Genomic DNA, 17,762 nt, shown 5'->3' with positions numbered 1-17,762 from the left:
GTTATTTCTGCTCAACCTGACTGCTCGCTCGTAGTCTCTTTTAACAACATGAACTTTACAATTCTTACACTGACGAAATGCTCTGAGGTCTAGCAGCATCCCTACATAAGACAAAAACAGCTACAAGATATTCTCAAAGTGCTCATCCCTGGAGAACAGGTCACTAAACCGGTAAGAAACCCACACAAAAACATGTGGTTTGTTTGTTGTTTTATGATATACTGACTTAGTGTTTATCTTGTCAGAGGAGAATACAAAAGTGAAAGTGATATCAGATGGCGGCTCAACGTGGGTGGTAATGTTGGACTTTTTCTGATTATTGTATGTTACATGATATAGATGTATAACTTGTGAAATCCTCAAAATGACGTTAAGCCTGTTTCCGAACTGATAGTCATAACTTTAGCTTGTTAAAAAACAATTGTGCCTTCTCTGCGCAGAAAGGGGTTTTCTGTTTGGCTCAGAAGGCTCTGGGGATGCCAATGTTCATCAACCACTAATGTACCAGATGCAGAAAGGCTCATCCGTCAGTTGAAAAAATAAACGAAAAGGTAAAAGGAATTCAATGCCATTGAACATGCTTATTAGTCCTAAACTAAACCAAATCTCAATAATTAAACTGCTTACAGTGACTCTGAAAGGCACCGTTCTACAATGAATATGCTCTTTAATGTAAAACATATTCTATCACTTTGTGTGTTCAGATCTTTGTTTGCTAAAACTAAAATTGTCATTGTGATTTGTTTCAGAGTGGTAATACCAATTGTACCCTGAACACAACCGACAAATATCCCCTAAGCGATCTTCTCATAGACATCAGCGAATGTACACAGCTGTGCAAGGAACACCTCATCCAATGTTTGAAAATTCGGAGTGATCATATGTATTATTTAACAGATGTAATCTACATAATTATTTCTATTATTGCAAATGTAATATTTATTTTCCTACATATCTTATTTTTGTAGTGTTTTTATTTATACATCAATAAATATACTGCCATTGGTTTTGTCGTTTGAGTCCGTCTTGTTCACAGCATGCCTGCTATGTTGTAGGTATCAGCGATCTATCCTCATCATTCAAGTCCAACGGTCTAGTCAACCACACTTTTCACACTGAACAATTTTTTAACATGACTACTTTTTAAGACACCAATTACTTACTGTTCCTAACAGTAGGAAGTGCAAATGAAAGTATATTTTATGGCTCTTATTTGCTCATAACCTTATTTATTAAATCCAAACAACATGAAACCAAGAAAGATCAAAATAATGTGAGATGAATTTGTAAAATAATTTAATAAATAGAATTCCAGGGTTTGTGGATGTAACATTTGACATAAATTATGATACAAAATAAACTCCAACAGTTTGCCTCCACTACAGGATATCATAAAATGAAATCGTCACTAAAACATCGAGCATTAAACTAAGGCATACAGTATGTATCGTGTAAGAATGTAACACAATGGTTCGGACATTTAACATAAATAAAAAGACTTGCTTAGAATAGCGAATGGCACTAACATAAGAGCGGCTGGCATGCATGTCCCTATGCTTCATAAAGGAGAAAAAAGTATAAAATGACTTTTCAGTTCCATACTGATATTACACACCCCCTCTACTTGTTCCCTCCACATTAGTGTTTTTAAAAATCTTTTTTCCTCTCCATGTAAGATTTATTTTATAATAACACTAAGGCTACAACTTGTGCTCAGAGTATAATGATTCCTGTAATTTAAGTGAAAATACACCTCAATTAGAATAAATTATAATGTATTTCTATCAGCATGGGCTGTTAATTTGAAAGCAGGAAATCAGTAATCCAGACGTACAACTTAACTAAAGTGTGGTCAATACACTCAACATTTCAGAGGATATGAATGCAGTATAGGTACCAATTCTATTTTCAACAATCTGAAATAGGATGCTGAACCAATGAATTTGCAAGTGAAATAGGTTCATGGTTGATTTATCCTTAATGCTAGAGTGCTAAGGTAAAAGTTTTATTCGGACAGAAGCTGCTGCCACCGAAATGCGTTCCAAAGTGACATTAAAATGTTGGACATCCACAAAGAAGTCTTACACTACAATACAATAACAGGTCCCCTTGGCCAAGAGGTCTTAACCTATCAGAGGTGCAGTCATTCACATTTCAAACCATACCAGCTATACGTGTATTCAGTTACTCTTTTAAATAATGTTGAACAATAATTCTTCAGAAATGACTAATGAATTTGTTTCCTCAAGTAACATGAAATTTTCAGTAAAACCAAGCTGTCCTCTGCGTGTCTTCACTGCAGAAGGGATTCGATCACAGCATCTGGCTTTGCAGATCTTTTCCTGTGGGGAGATTAAGTCTTATCAACTTCAGAGAACTTTCAGCGTTCTTATTTCTCAGAATAACAGTATATCATGATACAGCAAATACCATCATTTTCACGTTTCATATTGCATTCAATAAAAGACTAATTATACAGAGCTACCACAACATCCACAGCCAGTAACTTTGTCTTTACTCATAGGAGCGGATCTGAAATTAACATTCTTCACTGCTGCGGGCAAAAAAATTTTTGTCTGCCACTCAGAAATTGTATCTGTCACTTTTGAAATGTACCCGCAGATGAAAGATGAAAGATGAAGAAGGATGCCAGTCAATGTTCAAAGCATGTAAATTCAGAGTTTTAACAACACAGCAGTTTTTAGGAAGCCCTATTTTCCAGAGGTGGGCTGTACACATGGACATGCATACATGAATGCATTCAATTTATGTGCAGATAACTGTGTGAAACCACAAGCTGAAATGGCAAAAGGGCAAACCGTTTACAAACAAGTTGCGAATTACCACAGAATCATAGGTTATCAGATCAAGATCTGATGTGAGAAAGGCAGAATAGCATAAAAGGCATAAATGCGTAGTGTCTCCAGACCAATATACAATCGATCTTCTCAATAGTAACTACAGAGGGGAGAACAAGTATTTGATACACTGCTTATTTTTCAGGTTTTCCTACTTACAAAGCATGTAGAGGTCTGTAATTTTTATCATAGGTACATTTTAACTGTCAAGACGACCGAATCTAAAACAAAATTCCCAAATCAGATTGTATGATTTTTAAATATTAATTTGCTTTTAATACATGACATAAGTATTTGATACCATCACAAAGCAGAACTTAACATTTGGCACAGAAACCTTTGTTTGCAATTACAGAGATCATATGTTTTCTGTATTTCTTGACCAGGTTTGCACACACTGCAGCAGGGATTTTGGCCCACTCTCCATACAGACCTACAGATACTTAAGGGTTTTTCGGGGCTGTCGCTGGGCAAAACAGACTTTCAACTCCTCCAAAGATTTTCTATTGGGTTCAGGTCTGGAGACTGGCTAGGCCACCAGACCTTGGAGATGCTTCTTTCAGAGACACTACTTAGTTTGCCCTGGCTGTGTGTTTAAGGTTGTTGTCATGCTGGAAGACCCAGCCACAACCCATCTTCAATGCAATCACTGAGAGAAGAAGGTTGTTGGCAGATCTCGCAATACATGGCCCCATCCAACTTCCCCTCAATACGGTGCAGTCGACCTGTCTCCTTTGCAGAAAGCATCCCCAAGAATGATGTTTTGACTATCAACCACCTGACGCTCCCATTCCTCCTCTGGATCATCAATTGTCATTGGCAAACTTCAGATTGGACTGGACACGCGCTGGCTTGAGCAGGGGGACCTTGCGTGTGATGCAGGATTTATTCCATGACGGCGTAGTGTGTACTAATGGTTTTCTTTGAGACTGTGGTCCCAGCTCTCTTCAGGTCATTGACCAGATGCCACGAGGTGAGATCTTGCATGAAGCCCCAGACCGGGGAGATTGACCGTGATCTTGAACTTCTCCCATTTTCTAATAATTACGCCAACAGTTGTTCCCTTCTCCCCAAGCTGCTTGCCTATTATCCTGTAGCCCATCCCGCCTTGTGCAAGTCTACAATTTTATACTTGATGTCCTTGCACAGCTCTCTGGCCATTGTGGAGATGTTAGAGTCTGTTTGATTGAGTGTGTGGACAGGTGTCTTTATAAGGTAACAAGTTCAAAACAGGTGCAGTTAATACAGGTAATGAGTGGAGAACAGGAGGAATTCTTAAGAAAAACTAACAGGTCTGTGAGAGCCGGAATTCTTATTGGTTGGTAGGTGATCAAATACTTATGTCATGCATAAAATGCAAATTAATTATTTAAATATCATACATTGTGATTTTCTCGATTTTTGTTTTAGATTCTGTCTCTCACAGTTGAAGACGACCTATGATAAGAATTACAGACCTCTACTTTTTAGTAGGACAACCTCAAAATCGCAGTGTATCAAATACTTGTTCTCCCCACTGTAACTAACTGCCGGTGCACAGTCAGTGAAACGGGACAAACCAAGATAGATTCAAACAGATATGTAATCTAAGCAACGGAGATGCATAAATGTGTCCGAGTGGACATTTGAGTGCAAATCTTAATAAGAGATCCTTGAAATGACAATGTAAAGGCCAAAGACTGATAAAATAACCATAATGCTCAACAGGAGTGAAGCTTTAGGTTGTCTGTGGTCTTCATAGGAAGTAGATTACCTTCTTCCAGTCTTGGGTGCCACTCTTGCCACTTTTTGATGTTCGGGTTCTCTAGTTTCATCAGTGACTGCCGCATGCTCTCCTCTGTGTAGGCAGATACACGTGGACAAATCCACCTCAAATGGCTACAGCGGGCAGGGACAGAAGACAAGAGAACAGAGTCAAAAATACATTGTCAAGGAGGGAAAATATGAACTTATTCATTACACAAACTATCACATGAAGGAATAACATTTTTTTTTTGAATCCAAAAACTCACATCTTTTTCTTTTTTGTCTGGAGCAGGGTGTGTTTTCTCATATTGTTGCCAGTGTATGCCACACATTTCTGAAAGTGAGATGATACAGTACAAAGACACACACTTACTAGAAGTTTCCTTAACTCAGAGTTTGCACTTTGAGATTGATGTCAATCAACTGCAAACCACAGTGTGTGCTTGAGATAAGCAAAGTGAGCTCACCAGCTGCCATTCTCCAATGTCTTCATTCCAGTGCACGTAATTCTATCATCTCCTACACAGGAAACATGAGAAAATATAAAAACTGAAAGCAAGGAAGACATATTATAGATGCAAGCTCCCTAATTAGCTAGGCTACTAGTTGGTCCATGCAGTGGAGAAACCTAAAGGTGAGAAAAGTATCTGCTTATGCGCTTTATGTGTGTTTAAACGAAATGCAGAGCACAATTTGGGAGAAGTCGGAAATCATGCTGTGTCAGGTCTGTTGTAGCTGACAGCTTTTGAAATGTTCTTTCACTGAATGGACTTTTGATTGATCAAGGCAATGCTGTGCAGAATATCTCAACACTGATAGGCTTTCGCGTACAGCCGCACGCCAATTTCACACCCAAGGTAAGTAATTTCAAGTTGCGCTTGCGTCGTTTGCATCGCCAGGCACAAATTCAAATCTTTGCTGGACTTTGTTAGAGCAGCACATTAACACTGATCAACATTTTCTGACATTTTATAGATCAAAAAACTAATTGATGAATCGAGAAAATAATTGACAGATTATTCGTCAATGAAGATCATCGTAATTGCAGCCTAGACTGTATGTAATGATGCTGTGCGAAACGTTTGCATTGACTTTGTTGTGTAGAGCTGTTTTTATAGTTTGTTTGTGTGCATTTATTTACATTTAAACTCAAAAATCTTAACATGTGTAACTGAGCATATTCTGTGTTACTGTTTCCTTCTCTGCCTTGGAGAGAAGTCCACTTGTGTTTGTACAATGTGTGCAGCCTGCTACATGTTCATGATTCCGTAGGTCTGTGGGTTGTGAGCTTTGTACAAGCCAGGTCCATGTGTTATATATTATAGTTATTGTCAATCCATCTACTCTATTGGCTGACTTATTGCTTGTGTCATTTATTTTACAGAGTAGAAAAAACAGCTATATGGCTAAAAAGTTCAACACAACCTAAATAAAGTGAAAATCTGTATGACAAGGCAGATTTTTATTTATTCCTCTTCTTTGTGTGTACTGATGTGAAGGAACATACAAGTGTGAGAGGTAAGGCAAAATACTGAAAACCAGTGCTACAGATGTAAATAGTAGGGATGAGCCGAGTACTCGGCTGAAACAAGTATCCGGTACGGATAAAGCACTTTGCCGAGTACAAGTTATGAGAATGCGAGTCAATATCTGTACTCGGATTGAACAAAAGTCTCCATTGACTATGTCTGCGTTCTGTGATAGGCTAGTCACAGCGCCTCTCCTTACACTATTCTGTGATAGGCTAGTCCCAGCGCCCCCCCCCTACACTATTCTGTGAGGTAGTCCCAGCGCCCCTTCCTACACACACACAGTTCCTTCTGTTGTTGTGTGCCCTCTGCTCACACACACTCAGGACACGGAGAAGTGAACAGCTGTCTCTTCCTCCAGGTCCGCGGGCTTTCCAATAACATTTAGGTTTCTTCAAGCTTAGGTTTGTTTTATATCGGTTTGACAGTAGGCCTACTTAGTAACCAGGAGATTTCTGGTAACGTGGGGTTTGTTCAGACTAGTGCTTGGTAGAATGCGACTCAAGTTGCATCTCTGCCGTCAGAGTTTTTTTTTTTTTTTTTTTTAAAACTGCCTGCTGGCTCTAACCAGTTTTTTTGAGTGTCTGAAACTTCTTGCTATGTTTTATAAAAAAAATAAAAGGCAGTTGCGGTATAAATGATATTACAAATTAAGATACACACCACAACACATTCCAACCCCCGCCCCCTCTCTCTTTGTTTCTCTCTCTCTCTCTCTTCTCTCTCTCTCTGTGTATCTCTACTCACTCCCAGACACACACACTCACACATACCTGGTGTGAAAATAAAAAAAAACGCAAAAAAAAAAATGATCACACTGATCATAGAAAATTAAAAGTTTAAAAATGAAAGTTATATTAAGAGTATGAAAACTCTTGTTCATACATTTTACTTAATAATAATACAGATACAGATAATGCTGTACTCGTCATCCCTAGTAAGTACATAACATAACATACACCTGGTATTCCTGGGGAATAAAGTTGTCTATGATGAGCATCTGGAGACGCAGCTTCTCGATCAGCTGGGATGTTCTCCAGGAGGCCCTCAATCTCTCTGTGATGCTTTGCTGTAGATTGCCATCTAACAGAAAAAACAACAACACTGTGGATCATTTGTTTCTTTCCCCTGGCCAATTAAGTTATGAATCATGGTTTAAGTTAGTCTTATCAGTTTAAGCTTGATTGAAAAAGTATATTACACAATTTTCTATAGGAATTCGGGCTGTCATAATGATGGGGCAAATGATCCTATGTGCTATATGATTGTCTCTACACACACATCAGCCTGCGGCCCTGACAGGGCATGTATGATCTCTCTGTGTTACTCTTTAAGGTTTTGCTTACTTCTGATTTGGCAGCCATCAGCATGGTCCATACTTTCTTCAGCTTTTGGTCTTCTTGAGCCTCCTCTGCAGACTAGGGTACTTTTCTTCTATGTCCAGACGTTCTTGCTGTTTTAAGAAGGAGAGGCAGAGGGATCAGTGATTATGCAGAAGCAACATGCAAGCAGCTGTGGTCATGCCAGTGAAGAATCTAAATATGGAGGCATAAGTCAAGATGGTGTCTTAAAACTGTCAGTGTATGTAGAAAGTGTTTTCAAATCCTGACATTTGCATCACTTCAAACTGAAAGGACTCGACTCCCCTTGCTATTTCTCTGAATAGTGCTGTACACAAAGCAAGTGAGAGAGTGAGTATTTTCCAACCACAACGTGTGTAGCCATTCAATCCAAATAAGCCAACGTCACTATTGACATATTTAGAGTATGTGGACTGGTGTCATATCTGACACCCACTGTGTCATGGTAGAGTGGCAGACAAATGAGTCACATGTGTCTTTGTAATGGGTTGTTAACTCATTTGTTTACTTAAGATATCTTAGCAAAAAATGCACATATTCATGTAATAATTTAGTCATACTGACAACAGCATGAATTACTAACTGACTCATCATCAGCTGATTTTTTTATTCTTTAGCTTGCACATCAAAATAAATTGTACATAGTAACAAATCAATCATAAAAACATGTGCAAGGAAGACAAAAAACCGCAAGGGGATTATAAAAAAGTCTCCATTTAAAAGTATGATAACAGTTTAATATGTAACAACAACGTAGGAGAAACAAAACATAAAAGTTGAAAGAAAATTTGTTTGTTTAAGTGCTTTGCCTAATAAAATAAAAAAATCAGATTAAACAATAAGTCACACCAGTGATAATAAGAAAAAATACCGTAGGTGCTTTGCCTACATAAAATAAAAATCAGATTAAAATAGAAGTAACAGCAGTGATGATTAAGAAAAGATACCGTAGGTGAAAGGTAGAAAAAATTTGACGGGAGATAATTAAAACCTTTAGCTCTACTGAAAAACGCTAAACGGAGACATGGATGTAAGAGGTATTTGGTAGTTGGATTGGTTTTTGGTCATCTACATTTACCTCTTTCTCTTCCAGTCCTCCGCAGCGCTCCGCTCTCCTGCGACGTTCTTCCAGTTCATTGTTGGACTCTTGCAAGCTTCTCCTGCTCCTCAGCCTTGGCCAGAGATCCACCCACACCACAATCACCTTCTTCTCTAAGGCCGACAATTTATCAGCAAAAGGTGATGCTCTTGCCTAAGGGGTTAGAGATGGAGCAGACTTAAAATCAGAGTTTACCACATCCACTAACAATTAAACTAATGAATACCAGTTTTATGAATACCACACTTAAAAGATCATCAAAAATTAAAATTTCTCTTTTCATGGACTCACTGAGCTTAAGTAGGTCCTTCTCCTCTCCAGCTTGCCCTGCCTTGTTCCTCTCCTCCTCCTCCATGTCCAGCTTGGCCTCCAATGCCTTTCTTCCTCTTCAATCTTTGCTGCATCTCCACCATTTGTCCGGAGAAACCTTCTTCCTCCCTTAAGAGCGACACACAGGGAACCATGGTGTTTTAATTAAAAGGGTTGTTTTAGATGTATCTTCCTATTATATATGCCAAGTTACTTGTCAGTGTAGGTTACATGTAGGTTACAATTTTAATGCAGCACATTCTATACTGTGGTTTTTAATCATATTAGTAAATTAATATGTGCGTTTTAGATCAGAAATTTGCACTACAATTATTTTAAAGCCCAGTTCCGACCAAAGATTGGGACGAGACAAGTTGAACTTGACAACTACTTGCAACACACCGGTCTGCAATGTTCTAAAACCTGCCAGTTAAAACCAACGAATCAAGATGGTGTATCACTCCACAGCAATGATTCTGTACTTCCCTTTAATCTTCTGTATTCTAGGCTTTTTTTTTTTTTTTTTAAATTTGCGGATATTATAGCTTCTTAAAAAATGAATGTAAACAGTGATAGTGAGATACTTGCAACAATGCATTTCTAGTAGTGATAAAACGGAAAAACATTGTTTTATTTCTCTGATTCACTGCTCTTTTCAGTCACTCTCAAGCTCGCTAGCCACCCAACGTGTGTTGGGTTGTCATTGGCTCCGTATAAAACTCGCCATTTTAACCAGCGTTTGTAACAGGTTATGTTTTGGGGATTTTCTTGCCTTTTTTATAGGACTGATTAAGTCGGAAAGGGGGGGGAGAGAGAGAGGGGATGACATGCAGCAAAAAGTCACAGGTCGGAACCGAACCCGTGGCCACTATGACGAGGAATGAGTCTCAGTTCATGGGGCTGCGGAGTCCCAGGCGAGCCATCAGCTGGCTTGAGTCGAGCTGGGATGGGCCAGTGCAGACCGCTGCATCCTTTCCCTGCAATGTTCTCACAGTGGTTGCATCGTTGCAAATCTTTGGTCTTGAACTGGGCTTAGGAACCTTAGTCTAAGATTATAGAAAGCCTTATTTATATAAAAAAAATTATAGCCCGACTGATAAAGGATTCTAAGGGCGATATCGATACAAATATTTGGTTATTTAAAAAAATTCATATTCTGAAACATCAGCCGATACACACACATATATTATATATATATATATATTTTAAAAAAAGAAATCCAGAAATGCGTAACAAAACATAAACACATTTCCCTACATTTGTTAGAGTCTCACTAAAATAATAATTTGCTTTATTGTCACAACAGAACAGAGGAACATCATAATATATAAAATTCTGATAAATAAAATGTATAAAAATACAAACTTAAGATATGAAACTTAAAGTCTTTGAACTGTCTGACGGCAACACATCCCTGTGTTTTAAATCGGCCAATGTAAATGATACGATAGTTCGGGCAATGCCCAATATCGGCCAATAATATTGGCCCACCAACATATCAATCGGGCTCTAAAATAAATGAATACATACAAAATAAATATGCCTATAAAATAGATCTGGAATAATTAAATGAGGCAATAAATAAATAAATGTTAATATAATATATAAATTATTCAATATAGTTCAATAATAAATAGTTTACTTTTATTTATTTAATTTATTTTATCTCATAAGTACAAATTTATTTACTTTTAGGAGACACTTCTTTATTTCCCTATCTATTTTTTAATTTTCTCATTTTATATTCAAATGAGGGGTGTGGTTATCTCTCAAATTCAGACCAGACCAAAGCAATTTGCTAGGTAAGGCTGCTGCGCTCCCTCTCCCTGCTCCCTGACTCTACGTCTCTCACTGCCAAGAGAAAACTTTGCCATGAAGTGAGCAGATACCAGCAACAAAGATAAACTTTCAGTTCACAATTGTACGCACCATGGTCTGATCCCAACACATTTTTGTTGCTGCCATTAAATTTGCTAATCCAATAAGATTGCATCACCCGTTGTCCTTCGTGCGAATCAGTCTCAGCTGTGGGGGACTGCCCAAGCTAGTAGCAGGAAATCAAAGGAAGACGAATCTGCAACGCTCATGTTTCATTTCCTTGGCAGAGAGTAATATGATGGCAATGCCAGGCTACTAGCAGTTGTTTAGTCTGAAATAATATCCCCTGGATAAATAAATGTACATATGAAATGAAAGTCCCCTGAAATAATTCAAAGTAAAACCTATTTATAAACTAATTGCCTTGTTATATCAACATTTATTTAAAATTCATTGCTTATTTATTTGTATTTATTAATTTTTTAAATATGGAATAAAACATAATTCCATTAAAGAGTGAGTGCTAGTGAGTACGTTTTGACTTGTTAATGCAAAGTATTAAATTATTGTTAGTGTTAGAGAATTGAAAATAAGGGAACATTATTAAGTGCAAGATTTTCATAATGATATGGTAACTATGTGAATGGAGAGCATGAGCCACATGGATGGTTTTCATATATGGACAGACAGAAAAATGTTAACACAAATTATACATAAACAGGTTATCAAATTAGTCTGAATTAATAAAATAGCTACTGAAACACGCATGCCATCTGGATAATTTGTGCGCGGTAGAGTCACCCATTGCTTCAGGACAGTAGGACTACGTAGATTCTTACACCAACCTCTTTCTTCTTGAATAAGAGGTGTGTTAGAAGTCAGACAGGCGGCATTTGCACCAAGGAGGAGAGAGAGAGAGAGAAGATGAGCCACATATTACAGAGTGATCTCGAAAGTCTAATGACTTTACTGAGCGGAAAACCACATATAGAAGAGTGGGAGAAGTCAAACAAGAGAAATCAGAGTTTTAGTAAGAATAAAATGACGCGATGTGACGGTGAGAGACATGAGGCAAAAAATTGTCACTTCAGATAATGAACATGATGGGGGTGAATTACGCCTTTGAGGAACAGGAGTTACAAATTATACATAAAGCCTGCAGAGGTCAGGTGTTAACTAGTCTGGATAAACAAAAGTATATTTCCAGAATAAAGCCTGGCATTCGTCAAAACAGTGTTCACTACGTCATGCATGGAAAAAAGTAGGAGAAATTAAACTTCAGATTGTGCCCTTAAATTCATGGATCGTCCCAACATCCTTATAACACACCAAGAACCTTTGCAATTGATTGCATGTAAAAGATATGTGGGTAATGGTCAGTCGCATGGGGGGATCTGGGCTGTAAGCCAACAGGAGTAGCACAGACATAGGGAAATTATGAAGCCCCTTCACACATGCACTGTAATCCATAGATGCTCTGGGAAAATTTCTTCTGGCAATTTGCCTATTCCTGAATCATAATATAATGCAGAATAGAAAGAGTTCACATGACTCTTTTATATGGCAGCACAAGTTGTTTATTCAAAATGTTCTGTTTTGATAATAAATTGGAATTTGAATGTGATCTGTTATAACACATAGTGGCAAATGTTAATAAACCTTTAAAAGGGGAGACATGGTGGTCTGATGCTTAAGGCGCGTGTCCTCAGTTCATGTCGGACGGGGACCTTTGTTGCAAGTCACTCTCAACTCTCTCTTCCCTCATTTACTAGTGCAGTGCCTGTTCAAAACATGCCTGTTTGGAAATGGCCAATTGCTCGGCCTCCTGTTTGCTGCTTGTGCTTTCTCCAGAACCCTTGTACTCCGAAATAACTAACAGAAGGCCTCCAAAGCACCTATAATCCAAATGTTGGTCTATATACTGACTTACGTGTACTTGTACTTCAGAACAAAACATACATTTACCTTACAGAGAATTTTGCCGATTCAGATTCTACTCACAAAATACCACCATTAAAAAATTATGCATTAAGCTATCCAGCATTACAGTATATAAGAGTTGAAATCCCACCCTGAAGTACATTGTGCTGAATGATAATGCCTCTTTTACTTTAACTAAACATTTGAAAGCAGAACTTGCATTGTGCGGTCACAGGGGTTTTCATATGGCATGAGTCATACCGTCTCCTCGACTGTTTTCTTTTGAAAACTCAACCTGTAACATGTTGCAGGTTCAATCATGTGGTTCAGCTGTGGCTCATGTAAAGATTCAACGTGTCCGTTTTTTGGTGTAGCAGTCACACATCATGGTAGTTTAAGGCAATGTGGCTCAGGCGGTAGAAGCAGGGAGCTGGGCTGAGCAGAGCGCAAAGCAGCCGGAGAAATGTTATAATTATATATATATATGACACTACCGTTCAAAAGTTTGGGGTCACCCAAACAATTTTGTGTTTTCCTGAAAGTCACCCTTATTCACCACCATACGTTGTGAAATGAATAGAAAATAGAGTCAAGACATGACAAGGTTAGAATAATGATTTGTATTTGAAATAAGATTTTTTTTTACATCAAACTTGCTTTCGTCAAGAATCCCATTTGCAAATTACAGCATTGCAGACCTTTGGATTCTAGCTGTTATTTGTTGAGGTAATCTGGAGAAATTGCACCCACGCTTCCAGAGCAGCTCCCACAAGGTGATTGGTTGGATGGGCACTTCTTGCGTACCATACGGTCAAGCTGCTCCCACAACAGCTCATGGGGTTCAGATTGGTGACTGCGCTGGCCACTCCATTACGATAGAATACCAGCTGCCTGCTTCTGCTCTAAATAGTTCTTGCACAATTTGGAGGTGTGTTTAGGGTCATTGTCCTGTTGTAGGATGAAATGGCTCCAATCAAGCGCTGTCCACTGGGTATGGCATGGCGTTGCAAAATGGAGTGATAGCCTTCCTTATTCAGAATCCCTTTTACCTGTACAAATCTCCCACCTTACAGCACCAAAGCAACCCCAGACCATCATATTACCTCCACCATGCTTAACAGATGGCGTCAGGATTCTTCCAGCATCTTTTCATTTGTTCTGCGTCTCACAAACGTTCTTCTTTGTGATCCAAACACTCAAACTTGGATTCATCCGTCCACAACACTTTTTTCCAGTCTTCCTCTGTCCAATGTCTGTGTTCTTTTGCCATCTTAATCTTTTTCTTTTATTGGCCAGTCTCAGATATGGCTTTTTCTTTGCCACTCTGCCCTGAAGCCCAGAATCCCGCAGCCGCCTCTTCACTGTAGATGTTGACACTGGTGTTTTGCAGGTACTATTTAATGAAGATGCCAGTTGGGGACTTGTGAGGCGTCTGTTTCTCAAACTAGAGACTCTAATGTACTTATCTTCTTGCTCAGTTGTACAACGCGGCCTCCCACTTCTTTTTTTACCAGGAAATCTTCAATTTCTTAGCAATGTCTCGCATGGATAGCCTTCATTTCTAAGACAGAATAGACTGTCGAGTTTCAGATGAAAGTTTTCTTTTCTGGCCATTTTGAGCGTTTAATTGACCCCACAAATGTCATGCTCCCGAAAATCAATCTGCTCAAAGGAAGGTCAGTTTTGTAGCTTCTGTAACGACCTAAACGTTTTCAGATGTGTGAACATGATTGCACAAGGGTTTTCTAATCATCAATAGCCTTCTGAGCCAATGAGCAAACACATTGTACCATTAGAACACTGGAGTGATAGTTGCTGGAAATGGGCCTCTATACACCTATGTAGATATCGCACCAAAAACCAGACATTTGCAGCTAGAATAGTCATTTACCACATTAGCAATGTAGAGTGTATTTCTTCAAAGTTAACTAGTTTAAAGTTATCTTCATTGAAAAGTACAGGTGCTTTTCCTTCAAAAATAAGAGGACATTTCAATGTGACCCCAAACTTTTGAACGGTAGATATATATATATATATATTATGTACTTGACAAAAAAGTGGGAAATTACTGAAAAAAATTCTTATCTTCTAGTTTCTTCAAATTAGCCACCCTATGCTTTGATTACTGCTTTGTACACTCTTGGCATTCTCTTGATGAGCTTCAAGAGGTGGTCCCCTGAAATGGTTTCCTAACAGTCTTGAAGGAGTTCCCAGAGATGCTTAGCACTTGTTGGCCCTTTTGTCTTCACTCTGCGGTCCAGCTCTCCCCAAACCATTTCACTTCGGTTCAGGTCCGGTGACTGTGGAGGCGCAGCACTCCATCACTCTCCTTCTTGGTCAAATAGCCCTCACACAGCCTGGAGGTGTGTTTGGGGTCATTGTCCTGTTGAAAAATAAATGATGGTCCAACCAAATGCAAACTGGATGGGATGGCATGCTTCTGCAGGATGCTGTGGTAGCCATGCTTGTTCAGTATGCCTTCAATTTGGAAAAAAAATCACCAACATACCAGCAAATCACCCCACGCCATTACACCCTCTTCATGCTTCACGGTGGTGGAACCAGGCATGTAGAATCCACCCGGTCACCTTTTCTGCATTCACAAAGACACGGCGGTTGGAACCAAAGATCTCAAACTGGACTCATCAGACCAAAGCCAGATTTCCAATGGGTAAGTCCATTCCTTGTTTCTTGGCCTAACAAACTCTTCTGCTTGTTGCCTCTCCTTAGCAGTGGTTTCCTAGCTGCTATTGCCATGAAGGCCTGATTCCCCCAGTCTCCTCTTAACAGTTGTTCTGAGATGTGTCTGCTGCTAGAACTCTGTGTGGTATTCATCTGGTCTCTAATCTAAGATGCGTTAACTGCGATATCTGAGGCTTGTGACTCAAAGAACTTATCCTCAGCAGCAGAAGTGACTCTTGGTCTTTCTCCTGGGCGGTCCTCAGTGAGCCAGTTTTGTTGTAGCGCTTGATGGTTTTTGCGACTGCCATAGGGGACACATTCAAAATTTTCGAATTTTCGGACCGACTGACCGTCATTTCTTAAAGTAATGATGGCCACTTGTTTCTCTTACTTAGCTGATTGGTTCTTGCCATAACATGAATTATAACAGTTGTCCAGTAGGGCTGTCGGCTGTGTATCAACCTGACTTCTGCACAACGCAATGATGGTCCAACCCATAAATAAGGCAGGAAATTCCACTAATTAACCCTGACAAGGCACACCTGTGAAGTAAAACCAATTCAGGTGACTACCTCATGAAGCTCATTGAGAGAACACCAAGGGTTTGCAGCACTATCAAAAAAGCACAAGGGGGCCTACTTTGAGGAATCTAAAATATAAGAACTATTTAAGAGTTATTTCACACTTTTTTGTTAAGTACATAATTCCATATGTGTTCATTCATAGTTTTGATGCCTTCAGTGAGAATCTACAATGTAATAGTCATAAAAACAAAGGAAACGCATTGAATGAGAAAGTGTAACCAAACATTTGGCCTTTACTGTATGTATGTATGTACGGATATGTTATATGTAATATATATTTATAATAATATATATATATAGAGAATTTCTTTAGAAACAAAATACAGACCACACCTGTATCTGACTCAGCAACAAAAGCTAATCACTTCTCTTTTGGCCAATATATTCAAACTCACTTCAAATAATACTTTTGTTGAGAATAGATACTCTTAACAGAGGTAAAAAATAAATTGGGTTTCTAATGTTAAAATTTTCATGCAGTCTTGTTGAGATTTGAATCATGTGCATCTATCTATAGACAGCTTTGCAATTTCACACTATGTTATCAAAGGGATAAAAAACATATGAAGCCAACCACTAAAGAGGAAATACTATGAATGACTCAAGCGGTATATGAGACAAGTCATCAGGAAAAACCCCTAGGAAAACCACCTATACCATATTAAGTGCAAATAAAAAAATTAAAACAAGACCACACCTAAACACATCAGTTAAGTCACTTCAATTTTCACTTATGCCAACTGTTTTGTTTGTTTGTTTTTAAATACAAACTGAAACATGTTAAAGCTACAAACAGCATGCAAGCAAATCTGGACTCAACGAGGGAAACCAAACTTTTAAATATTTTCCAGTTTTTAAGTAAAGCAGTGTGGCTGCTGACAGGACTGCACATCCTCTGTCAAATTTCATTTATGACTAAGTTGACAAGAAGCATTTCTCAAAGGGAGCTACAGTGTATTTTAACAACTATTAGGGATGCTTAAGAGGGGGCAAGCCTCCAAATTCACTGCCTGTGGTCAACAATCAAGTCATGGAGATAAACAGCCACAAAATCGGCTTCCTAACCATTTACACAGCCTGTATGGTTTGATAACTACTACACTCTGAATCCTTGATGTAATTTATTTTTTGTAACCTGATATGCTCCGCAGTGATTCCACCATGTTGTGAAAACAATTTGGATTATTCACAAGTTATCGACGCAGCATGGAATTATTTTAAGTATCGAGGAGCTCAGTGTAAACACCAAAAACACTTCATTACATTAATCTTCAAAATCGAATTTGTACGGAATCCATGTGTGAAAAGGGCTTAAGTTCGTGGGCAGGTGGGTTGGTAGAGCAGAATGCTGCTCCAACTCACTATTCTGAGGTTTACCCTCTGTCTCAGTAGGTGATGGCACTGAGGAGGAGCAGGCAAATTCTGAGTTATTGCTGCTGCTACCATTGTCTGGAAAAGAAGCAGAGGAAGCACCCCTCCCACCAAAGCCCACAGTGACAAACAGGTAGAGGTAGAGAGCCGTCAGTTTGCAGAGCTTAAAGTAAAATGTAGGTTCTTTATGTAGATCCAACAAATCAGGCAGCACACATGTAAATTGCAGATACAGCACAGCCCCATACTCACAAAAGCTGAATGATTTAGTTATTATTAATTTAGAGTAACCTAACCTAGACACAGTATTGCAGTAAAAAAAGAATAACTGGAAATTATAAAGATATAACCATAGAAATAAAATGTTTATTTTATTGGAAATACCAATATAAAATCATCATGGAACATGGCCTCACAGTGTCAGCATTGCAACATATTGTGGTGACCTAATTATGTTCTTTTCATCTATATTTAACACCTTCCAT

The 17,762-nt window shown here is 38.6% G+C and overlaps 1 protein-coding gene across 3 annotated transcripts in view; it reads right to left on the bottom strand.

Annotated features, from left to right (window-relative positions):
- Positions 1-17,762, bottom strand: part of kif3a (kinesin family member 3A) — a 63,461-nt gene that overhangs the window by 41,104 nt on the left and 4,595 nt on the right. The window contains exon 10 of one of the 3 annotated variants that reach the window (XM_032528178.1): positions 11,566-11,574. The exons of 1 other annotated variant lie outside the window; for it this stretch is intronic. In XM_032528178.1, the coding sequence (XP_032384069.1) occupies positions 11,566-11,574 (9 nt within the window). The remainder of the gene's footprint in view (positions 1-11,565; positions 11,575-17,762) is intronic. One more of the 3 variants, XM_032528179.1, reaches the window with a different exon arrangement.

The sequence above is a fragment of the Etheostoma spectabile genome, chromosome 10 (genome assembly GCF_008692095.1).
Source record: "Etheostoma spectabile isolate EspeVRDwgs_2016 chromosome 10, UIUC_Espe_1.0, whole genome shotgun sequence".
Lineage (NCBI taxonomy): Eukaryota > Metazoa > Chordata > Actinopteri > Perciformes > Percidae > Etheostoma > Etheostoma spectabile.
The sequence above is the reverse complement of the archived record's forward strand: the minus strand, read 5'-3'. Positions and strand labels throughout refer to the sequence as shown.